General features: G+C 35.0%; 2 protein-coding genes across 2 annotated transcripts; one reads left to right on the forward strand and one right to left on the reverse strand.

Annotated features, from left to right (window-relative positions):
• Positions 1-48: 48 nt before the first annotated feature.
• LOC125817824 (beta-1,4-xylosyltransferase IRX14-like) lies at positions 49-5,439 on the reverse strand. The gene is made up of 3 exons (XM_049497334.1): positions 4,301-5,439; positions 3,594-4,148; positions 49-625 (listed from the first exon to the last, which is right to left on the reverse strand). The coding sequence occupies exons 1-3, from the start codon at positions 5,032-5,034 to the stop codon at positions 394-396; spliced, it is 1,521 nt and encodes a 506-aa protein (XP_049353291.1). The 5' UTR covers positions 5,035-5,439; the 3' UTR covers positions 49-393.
• Positions 5,440-9,450: 4,011 nt separating this feature from the next.
• On the forward strand, positions 9,451-11,459 carry LOC125817911 (pentatricopeptide repeat-containing protein At3g14330). Its single transcript, XM_049497416.1, has one exon. It carries the CDS (start codon positions 9,477-9,479, stop codon positions 11,415-11,417), a length of 1,941 nt encoding a protein of 646 aa, XP_049353373.1. The 5' UTR covers positions 9,451-9,476; the 3' UTR covers positions 11,418-11,459.
• Positions 11,460-11,673: the final 214 nt, after the last annotated feature.

Raw genomic sequence — 11,673 nt, forward strand, 5'->3', positions numbered from 1 at the left:
TCCTGGGATTAGTATGTATCCTTTTAAGGCATCAAACATACTACTTTTAAAAAGCACAAGATTTGAGCATAAGCTTTCTCATCTGTAGATGTTGTCACTACATATATAAACTCCAAGCCATGAATACAAAGCTTTGGCAAGAAAGGAGTCTGGTAACAGTGACAACAACAACACCACCAACACACACACCCTTCTAACTGAGCAACAATTCAATTACACAAAAGACTAAAGACCAAAAATAGGACAGAAGAAGTGGAAAAGAATACAAAGATATAATTGAATGAAGGACAGGTAGTATGTATTTTAATTGCTATTGTAAGAAATGCCTTCTCCTATTTACGAGACAAAGGATAGTAGCGTGGTCTTCAAACTTGCTGAATTCACAGATGATTATTACTGGTTCTCCGCTGATTGCCTGGTTGAATGATGGTCGTCAATGTTCTTTGCTGCGTGCTTTCTCTTTCCCCGAGAACTACGTTTTCTTGATCGTGTTTTTGGTGGGCGCTTCTCGGTGTGCTCTTGCATAGTGACCAACTTTTCACCAGAAGGAAGCTCTGGAGGAACATCCGGCCATGGTGTGCGTTTTGCTGGGACAGTCACATCTAGTGGAGGGTCAATGATCCATCTGCATTTCAGATATGAATTAGTTATATTACATTCAAGTGAAAGTAACCAATATGTGTTTGATCTATAAAATTGAAGCACATGCAGAGCAAAGTTGGTGCTGAATACTCAATAAGCACTATCAAAAAGGGGCAGCCCAGTGCACTAAGCTCCCGCTATGTGCGGGGTTCGGGAAAGGGTAGGATCACAAAGCTTTACCCAGCATTTCGGCAAGAGGGTGTTCCCACACCTCATTCATCTTTCTCCAAAAACATTCTAAGACAAATTCAACCACCTATTGGACTTAATAGTCTAACTCAAACTGAATGAATGATATTATGGAAATGGAAATCTGAGCAACATAATCAACTCAATGCCAAAAGCAATAAATAGACCCGAAAATGTCAGAATCACATAGGCCTCTACTCCAAGAATAGGCACAACTACATTTATGCCTAAATAACACCACATCCACATCGTTTATATCTAAACCAGCGAAGCTTCATTGTAGTCAAACCAAGTCCAATTTCCTCAACTACCACTTAACTGTCACAGGCAGAGTAGTTCACAACCAAACTATGAATAGATATAAACAAGTCTGCACAAGATATGTCATCCAGATCGTCATTACGACACCAATTGAAAAAGAATAAAAATCCATTCACCATCCTAAATCATTACTAAGTGGAAGGCAGATATATTCATAATGAGAACTAACTCAAGGCTCAACTTCCATTGGATCACATTTTTCTCCCATCTTCAAAATTGATCTCTATCACAGTGAGTAGTAATAAGCTATTTATTGTATTGCAAAGAACATGGGAAAAATCTAACCACTAAATTGCTCTTACAGGATCAACAATTACCAAGAAGAAAAGTTGCATGTTTCCATTAATTCAATTCTTGCATTTGGAGTAATTGTGCTTCAGAAAGAGTTAACCGGTTGCACTAATTAAGAGAACACAACTATCATGAGTCACTTCCCTAATTCAACCATTTCCAGACAGAAACACTAGTTAAATCATGAACTTCCAAGAACAAAACCCGTTCTCCGGATATCCTTAGATGAAAACAGAGATTCATATGCCGATTCCTCCGCCCTGTGGAGCCCCATAGCAGCATGAAGACATACAAAGACATTCATACTGGCAAGTGGCAGCCAACACAATAATGTTTGAGCAGATTTTTCTTTTTATTGATTGGTAAAAATGTTTGAGCAGATTTTACCAAGAGCAAACCAACCAAGTGAGCAAACTGAATAACACTATTGCTATGGAAACATTTGGTGGATCAGATCTATCCTTTTTCAAGATATATATATTTTATGATGATGGTGTCTAGGCCAACTATCTATCCCTTTATTCAATAAAGCCTCACTCCGAAAGCGTTTTTCCGGATTTAAGCTTGACATTGATGATTTATGTGAGAAAAGGAGCCATGGTGTGGATAAATTGGGACGGAGGGAGTAGAAAATATGGGCAGGTTAGTGGATGATGAATTACAGATACTGCGAAAAAATCATACGAACGTTCTTCGTGGAAACTGATTCAACTGGGATGAAATTCCCTTTCCAAATGCTGTCTGTTTTGGGAGATAGATGGAAGCAGAATCAGATTTTGGGAAGACAGACCATCTGAGGACCATGAAGAAAGCTTCCAACCATCTTTGTCCTCCCCCCAGCCCCCAGATTGGAGTAGGCATATTAGTATTGAGATATGGCTAATAAATGTATAAATAACATCCAAACATGTATATAATACTAATATTTTGTTCTATAAGTATATCTTATACAATTGCAAAGTTTTCTTAATATCTTATATGACCTAAAGTTGCATTTCACAAGTATAACAACAATTACATCTCAATCCCAAACAAGATGGGGTTGTCTACATGAATCTTCACTGCTCATGTTTTTTCATTTAAAGATCAACCATTTCATAAGTATATTTCATACATTAAAAAGTTCTTTAATACTTTACTTTTTTATGAATGTTTTCCAATACTTCTTCTAAACCAATAAACAGAATCGACCAGTCACATGAGACCCCTCTGACATATAATAACTCAAGAAGTAGAAAGGAAACTCTGGAAAACTTTTGCATCTTATGAAGGTAGGAAGAACAAACAGTAAGCATTTACTTCAAACTACAGGGACTGCAGGTCATTATGTCTCTTGAGGACACATGTTGGACTATCCTAGTTCCTTTAAGGAATAAGGACCGTGATGCAAAGGCAACTACAGAAAAGTTGGCGAAACTACAGCAAAGGCGGCCGGGTGGATGCCTGGATGGGCATAAAAAATCAAAATTCCGGGAAATGAAAGAGAGAGAGCAGTCAAAGTATAGTGCTTTGTTTTTGCAGGCCCGACTTTATGACTGTTCGCAATAACAACTCTTCCAGTAGGATACTCATAGATGGATTGACTTCTGTAGACTGACTTGTGGTCCTTTTGAATTTAGCTTGAACAGTCTTTGTGCCCCATCATAAATACAAAGACTCTTGATACCTTATTTATTGTTTTGAAACAGGTAAAGTATTATATTGATAACAGAAATCTAGTACTAAGTTGTTACCAGAGAATTACAATGTTTGGAGTCCTGATCCTTACTTGTCAAAAGACTAGGCAAAGGGATGTACAGGAATATCAAAAATCTTATGTGGTACTACTTTTCTCATATAAAAATCTTCCTTTTACTATTAGTTCCTAACTTTATTGAGAACATATCTATTATTCTAATATCATTCTCAGTTCTACCGTTGTTTCATGGCTCTGGACTTAAAAAAGGAGAGAAATGGCATTACAAGAAGATCTATCATGTTTTAAGAACAGCTGAGAATCATGAAACAACACAATTACGATTAGCTTAGGTGATCAAGGAAACAGGAAAGAATGATATAGACATATTAGTTAAAAACAACAAACAAGATTCAATGCTAAGAACATTCAAAACACAATGCAACATGTGGCAGGATAGCACTATTAAACTAACCTGGCAGGGAATTTGCTGTCTGTTCGTGCTTCAACGCGTAGCCACCACAGCATAATTTTGCGCCCACAACTTCCAAGAGGCTCCACCATTGAAAGCTCCTTCAGCAAAGATAGAGGGTTCTCAACATCTTCCCTGTCTCCCATTACATCATCCAAATCCTTAACCCATTCTGGCTTATCTTCAGCATCTTTCCAGACTAATCTGGAATTCAACACAAAGCCAGCCCACTCAAGCTTCCTTGGTAGCACAACTGCCCTGTCACCAATGTATCTGGCACTCTTCTCCACGTATTGAGACGAATCAAAGGTGTGCCAACCAACAAAATGATCTGATGAATTACAAGCTGGACCCTGAACTGGCAATTGCAAATTCTTATCTTCCTCTTTCTGAACTTTTGATATATCCTCCTCCACACCACCTGAATGAGCAAGAATGCCCACCGACAGAGCACCAAGCCATTTCACTTTCTGGATCTCATCAAAAATCTCTAAACTATGCATATTACTATCATCAGCAAATATCACTATCCCATCCAACTTCTCCTCTCTCACATATCTGTTCCATCAAACAAACACAAGCCGCACTATCATTTTCGATTTCTAAAATTATCAAAATTATTCTTAACCACATACATAAAAACACAATATTAGAAACAAAAGTTCATTTTTTTAATCTGGTAACAAGCTATTAGAAACAAACTTCTATACCTCAAAGCGCGAAGTCTCATTTTTGCCTCCAATTTATGGCGATCTTCCCACAAAATAGGCATCTTCTCGCGTAATCCAATGTGAATTGTCTTCAAACCCGATTTGGCAATCAGCGAGGCGGTCTCATTAGTTGTGCCTCCAGCTTCCACCACAATCCACACAACATTGTAAGGCACATTCATCAAAGAATGCATCACACCTGTAAGATGCAAAGTTTGAAAAGTTCTCACATATGTTGGCGTTACAGCAATTACAGTCCTTGGACTCTTAACACCATACTGTAATCTCTGCTCCCTTTGAACTATCTCCATTATCTTATGTGCCTGCATCACCTCACTCGCATTCGGGTGAGGCCACGGCCTTATTAATATCCCATGCCGTCCTACCACCACCCGGCTACTCGACACCGATGTCCTATTCAGCTGATCTTCCCCACCGGAAAATGACGTCATTTCCGTCTTAACAGCTACATCAGCACCCGGATCATGAAACAAAGAGGTCGCTGAATAAATACTGTTTGGAGTAGAAGATGAGTTAGTAAACAGAAGAAAGAACACCAAACGCGAAAATCTGAAACCCAGAACCAAACTGATCAAACAGCAAACCCCATGAAGCACAAGCCAGAAAATAGTCGCCGGTGACTTTACAGACCCATCTGACGACGAATCTAACGCCGATGACCCTCTAAAGCTATTGCTCCGGCGACCTTGCTGTAAAGCTGCTAACTGCTTCATTTCTTAGTATAATCAAAGGGTTTCAAGATCTCGAAGTTTTAGACTGAAGCAATGGAAAAAAAGAGTGGGTTTGAAGATTTTTGAAGGAAAAGTGTTAGTTGGGAAAAGTGTTTGGTGAGAAGTTAAGGAGTTTTAATCAAGAAAGAAATGTTACTTTAAGCTTAAGAATCCAAAAGGGTTGCTTACTAACTATGTATTATATTCAAAATTCAACGATTGAAAGAGATGCCATGAACGAACAGTGGAAGAAACTTCAGAGGAAGACTGAAAAACGGATTCGGGTCACAGGTAGGATCCGAATAAGATGGGATTTTCAGACAATAAGGAGAAAGAAAGGGGAGAAAATCTAGAGTTGAGGAAGGGGTATTTTGGGAATATTTTTTGTGAGATTATTACTAATAAATTTTAATTAGGAAAGTTATTAAAGACGTTTTTATGATGTTTCGGTTATTGCACTTTCTTGTTGTAATTACTATATTTTCTTCACTAACATTTTTTCATTCTTAAATTTGGCGCAAATAATTAGTTTCATCATCGAACTATTGACATCCTTGTAAGTTATAAACATCTCTCTACTTGACTAACTAAAATTAGATACATCATCGATCTGCCACATGAGACATGTAGGAGCATGGTGCTCTTAACAAAAAGTCGAAAAAAGTGTTGAAAACACCCTAAACTTGACGAGAATTTAAGGGTGTATTTCACTCATGTTGCAAGATCGAGGTGGTTTTAAATTTAATTAGTTAAGTGAAAGATGTTTTTAAGACTGTCAATGGCTTGAGAGTCAAACTAATAGTTTGCGTTGAGTTTAAGGGTGTCTTCAATACCTCAAGTCGAGAGTCTTTCGAAAATAGTCTATCTACCTCCATAAGATAGTGATAGAGTATGCATACACTCTATCGTCCTCAAATCTTTTCAAATTTCACCAAATATACTATTGTTGTTGTAAAGTTGTTAAAAATGTTTTTTGCTTTGTTTTTAGTTTATAATAAAACTAATAATGAAATTAATGGGTACCTTTTTCTCTCTTAATTAATGGAGTGATTAAGCAAGCATATAATGATGCTACTAATCATGCTCAATAAAATAAGTTAGTATACTTGCTTGTAGGGGTGTTTCATGACCATTTTTATATGTTGCAGACATGTTAATTAGATAATTAAATCAATGAGATAGTCACTATTAGTTATAATCTTATTAGGTCGTCGATTTAATCGTAAACTAAAACTTAAAAGTTGAACCAGACGGTCCAATAACTAAATATGTAAAAATGTTTGAAAATTGTTAATCCAATAATTCAGTATCTAAATCAATAATATTTTCTTCCATTTGATTTATTTATTAAATTGGTTTTTGGACATGTATTCCTAATACTTTAATATGGGTGGACACTTTTTTATATCTCACTATATATTTTCATTAGTAAGTGTCACTATCAATAATTTTATTTTAAAATATTTGAAAGAAAATTATGTTTAAGTCCATGAGAAGAAGGGGAAGGGGTATTTTGGGAAATTCACTATCGAATTAATATAAAATTTTGGAAAGTTGTTAAGGTTTTTTTTTGTTAACCAAACTAATAATAGAACTTATGGTGGGTGATTAAATAAGTAAATAATTGTTCTAATAAATATTTTTGCAAAATAAGTAAGTGTACTTGCTACTACTATATATTAATGTCTAGATCCATTGACCCTAAGCAAGAAAAATTAACTATTTTTCCTAAAATTGATTAGATACATTCATTTGTTCATTTTGTACAACTTAAATGTTTTCCTTTTTTCTTAAAATATCATATTATATTAACATGTTCTTAATTCTTTTTCAAGTTAAGTTTGTTCAATGATAGTGAGGTACACATTTAAGAAAGTAGGAGCACCTATTCTATATTATATAAAAAAGGTAGTGTTTGGAAAATATTTTTTAGGAAGTTAATTTGATTGCACTCTATAGGTTATAATCAATGTTGAGCAGTGTTTTAAAAGGCAGGGGCGTGAGGCGGACGTCTTATTTAACATAGGGCGAGGTGTAAACCTCGAGACGTGGGGTGTAAGCCCTATATATGGATCTTTAAATTTTTAATTTAGAATATATTGTATAATAATACAAAATTATAAAAATACATTAATAGTTTAAAATAATTACAAACATGATCAAGGAAACTCATAGAAAATAAAACTTCTAACATTATTATACAAGCATAAATAATTTAATATCTTAACTTTTTAATGATAAAAGAATCATTATTTCTAAAATTATATTATTATCATACTATTTTGAAAAATAATTTGTTAGTCACAATGTGCTTAATTCCCTCCTAGTCATAGTAATCTTATAGCTACTTTTGTATCTTATTAGTTATTATATATATATATATATACTTTCTCAATTTTTATCGTTTGGTATTTGAAATTTACTAGTTGAATATCAAATTTTTATAATAGAAATTGACATTGGTAAGCTAACTAATAGGAAAGCAAAATGCTTCATATTGAAAATATTTTGCTTCACATAATTTGAAATTGAAACTTCTGATTAAAAGCTAGTGAAATAGCAGACATCTCATCGAATTCCTAGGTGATAACACTTTATTTCGTATTCATCCAATCTTTTATTTCTTGTTTTTTAGATGGGATTTTGAAAATTATTTAACGATTTAGGTAATGAAGTTAATAAGAAAATTATTAATGACATATATTAATTAGAATCAAATTGTTGTGATATGTTTGGTAATTGTGGCATGTGGGCACAACAAAATATTGAAGACAAGTATATTTTATTTCATGTTTGGTTCTTTTTTGAAAAAAATAAAAAAATTGAGGTTGTAATTCGTGTTTTTTAATATAAGATGTGAATATTGTATTTTTAAAATGGATAGAATAAAAATAGAAACTAAAATGAATCCATTCTAATATTTTGGATGGTCAATCGTTTTAGTTAGGGGTTGGCATTGATCGTTTCGAATTTTTTAATTTGATGCATCAAAAATATTTGTCCGAAACAAATATTTTAATTTAGTTCTTGAGTTTATACTTACAAAGTGAAATTTTGCACAACTCTTATGCATATAATGAAGCTCACATGAAAGAAAGTACATTAACATTTAGTTCGTGTTGGATAACGTCAATATCCTATCTATGACAAGGGTCACGAGAGTCTTGATGTTCGGGTCGGAGTCATGATCAAATATGACACTTGTTTGATAGGGTTAATTAATAGATAAAGTTACATCCTTATTATCCATTTAAATTTTTAAAATGATAATAAGCGTTTAATCCAAAACCGTTTGATTCGATCAATTTGCAGTCATTAGTCATAATTCATTAGCTTAGGTTTTAAATATAGGTGACTACGGACTAAATAAACTTGTTTTCCTCTACAGTTAGACGAGCCTTTTGCATAATAAAGTTGCCTAATTGTCTTTGTTTTGTGTAGGGATTGAGCTCCCTTGGTTTGTCTCCTATAGTTTGTGTATGAATTGTTTTCATGTGATCAGAAGATCATGAATTCGAGACGTGAAAATTGCCTCTTATAGATTTGCAAGGTTAGATAGTATACTATAGAATTTGTGGAATAATAGGAACTTAGTGCATTACATTACTTCTTTTTTTTACTTGTTCAACGAATTTTGTCAAACATTTATGTTATAAAAGTTGACATACAGTTCTTGGTCGGAAAAGAATCAAGAGAAAAAGAAAGAATCAATCGATAGATTTTTCGAAACAAATGAAAGATGAAACATAAATAAGGAATCAATTAAGCCCTCTCGAGTACTTTCTTAAAGAGGAACCTCATGTAAATATCATGGAATAAAGTTTGATCCTATCCATGGAATTGTATATTCGTCCCAAGGCCAAATCGGATATGTAATTATTAAAATAATTGTTGGAGACTCAAATGATGGATATGAAAGCATGATAACTTATATATATGTTGTTCTATATTTTCAAAAAATTAGAAACTTTTGTTTGCATTGTATATTTGCTCTACGTACCGAAATTGATAACATTCGAGATTACGCAAGATTACTACCCTCGTTTTTCCTATATGTATTCATTCTCATTGTAACAAACCTGAATCCTCAACACAAATACTCAAGTAATATATAATCATTGATAGCTTAATTACAATGACAACACTTACATTATTGAATTACAACGAAAAATACTGAAATAACAAGCAACTGACAATAGAGATAAGAATATGAATAAGAACCTTAGACTCTAGAAAAAGAACAAGGGGAATATACAGTTTCTTCACAATATGCATGCCCTGTATTTCGTCCGATATAATAAGGGTCGTTTGGCATGTGAGATAAGGTGTAATATCCGAAATTAAGTTTGAGATTAAATTTACAGAGAATTTGATGAAAACAAAAAAAAATCCCATATAAAAAGTTCCCTACCATTTTTTTAGTGTAACGAGCTCTTTCACCACCAATGGCGATTCCCGCTATTTTTCTACCAACTAACTTAACTGTCACAGCCACCATTAAAGCCAATTCAAGCTTCAGAAAGCTTAACAAAACACCCACAAATCCCTTCAATTCATCTCTCAAATCTCTCACCAAATCCGGAAAACTCGACGAAGCTCTTCTTCTAATAGAATCCCAAAAATCTTCTCAACTTGACATCGAATCTTATTCTTCTCTCCTCCATGCTTGTATCTCGAAGAAATCAGTAGAACATGGTCACAGGCTATATATTCACCTTCTTTTGAATTCGAACAAAAGTATTCTCAACGACCCTTTAATATTATCTAAGTTAATCACCCTTTTCTCTGTTTGTGATCATCTAAATGAAGCTCGTCGTGTTTTCGACCACGCGATTGGAAATGAGGATCGACCCGAATCAGTTTGGGTTGCAATGGCAATTGGGTATTCGAGAAAAGGGTGTTTTAGGGAGGCATTACTGATTTATTCTCAGATGTTGTTCCGGTCAATTGAACCGGGGAATTTCGCGTTTTCCATGGCTGTGAAAGCTTGTTCGGGGATATCGGATTTGAGGGTTGGTAGGGGTGTTCATGCTCAGATTATTAAAGCTGATGAAGAAGCTGATCAAGTTGTGTACAATGCTCTTTTGGGAATGTATACTGAGTGTGGGTGTTTTCGGGATGTGTTGAAGGTGTTTGAGGAAATGCCTGAGAGAAATGTTGTGAGTTGGAATTCGTTGATCGCGGGTTTTGTTAAGAAAAGACAGGTTTTTGAGGCATTTGAGACTTTTAAGAGGATGCAGAATGAGGATGTGGGATATAGTTGGGTAACTTTTACGACGATTTTAGCTATCTGTTCTCAGGTTACGTACCTTTATTATGGGAGAGAGATACATTCACAAATTATTAAATCAACTAATGTTCCTGATGTTGTTTTACTAAACTCGCTTTTGGATATGTATGCGAAATGTGGAGCGATGGAGTATTGTAGAAGAGTATTTGAAAGAATGAAGTACAGAGACATAACATCGTGGAATACCGTTATCAATGGGTATGCAATCAATGGATTGATGGGAGAAACAATGAAGTTGTTTAATGAAATGGTCAGTAGTGGAGTTAGGCCGGATGGTGTGACATTTATTGCCTTGTTGTCTGGCTGTAGCCATGCAGGGCTTGCGGATTTAGGCGAGGAATTGTTTGAGAGTATGACTGGAGATTTTGGAATTCGACCTTCCTTGGAGCATTACGCTTGTCTTGTTGATATATTAGGTAGAGCTGGGAAAATTAAAGAGGCACTGCAAGTAGTGGAGAAAATGCCTGTCAAGCCTAGTGGAAGCATTTGGGGCTCACTGCTTAATTCGTGCAGACTTCACGGAAATGTCTCTCTTGCAGAACTTGTGGCAGAGCAGTTATTTGAAATGGAACCTAACAACTGCGGGAATTACGTGATGCTGTCAAACATTTATGCAAATGCAGGGATGTGGGAGGGAGTTAAAAAAGTGAGAGAGATGATGGAGAATAAGGGAATAAAAAAGGAGGCGGGATGCAGCTGGATACAAGTTAGAAATAAAGTACACACTTTTATGGCTGGTGGTGGTTTTGAATTTCGTAATTCGGATGAATACAAGGAAGTTTGGGATGAGTTATCAGAAGCTATTGAGAAAATTGGGTATAAACCTGATACGAGAGTTGTTCTTCATGATGTAAGCGAGGAAACAAAAGCAGAGTGGATATGTGGGCATAGTGAACGGCTTGCTACTGTATTTGGTCTGATTCAAACTGGTTCTGGTATTCCAATTAGAGTGACAAAAAATATTCGTATTTGTGCTGATTGTCACTCTTGGATGAAGTTTGTGTCCGTAATAACAAGAAGAAGGATCATAGTGAGAGATACAAATCGATTCCACCATTTTGACCAAGGGAAATGCTCTTGCAATGAGTACTGGTGATTCTCATAGTTGTTATTTTGTAAGTACTTCCATTAAGATCTTTTATCTGAGCTATGTACTGAACCAGAAAAATATTGGTTCTTTCAAAACACATTCTTGTCATTTGTATGAAAATTGAACATCTTGCTAAAAAGATGTAGTTCTTTGCTTTCCTTTTTACAAGTTGAAAGAATTTTGTGAACCCGGAATTTGTTGTATTCAAATGAGGCTTTTTCTCATTTCCAATGAGGATGTGGGTTATAGAGGTGTGACCATC

This window comes from Solanum verrucosum, unplaced genomic scaffold, assembly GCF_900185275.1.
Source record: "Solanum verrucosum unplaced genomic scaffold, falcon-dt-bn FXZP01000254.1, whole genome shotgun sequence".
Classification (NCBI taxonomy): Eukaryota; Viridiplantae; Streptophyta; class Magnoliopsida; order Solanales; family Solanaceae; genus Solanum; species Solanum verrucosum.

Bases quoted from the DNA above. Each gene is read 5' to 3' on its own strand.
- LOC125817824 (XM_049497334.1), bottom strand. From the start codon at position 5,034: ATGAAGCAGTTAGCAGCTTTACAGCAAGGTCGCCGGAGCAATAGCTTT. The intron at 4,149-4,300 runs GTATAGAAGTTT...TTGATGGAACAG, and splicing joins ATGAGACTTCGCGCTTTGAG to ATATGTGAGAGAGGAGAAGT. The intron at 626-3,593 runs GTTAGTTTAATA...TCTGAAATGCAG, and splicing joins GACAGCAAATTCCCTGCCAG to ATGGATCATTGACCCTCCAC.
- LOC125817911 (XM_049497416.1), top strand. From the start codon at position 9,477: ATGGCGATTCCCGCTATTTTTCTACCAACTAACTTAACTGTCACAGCC.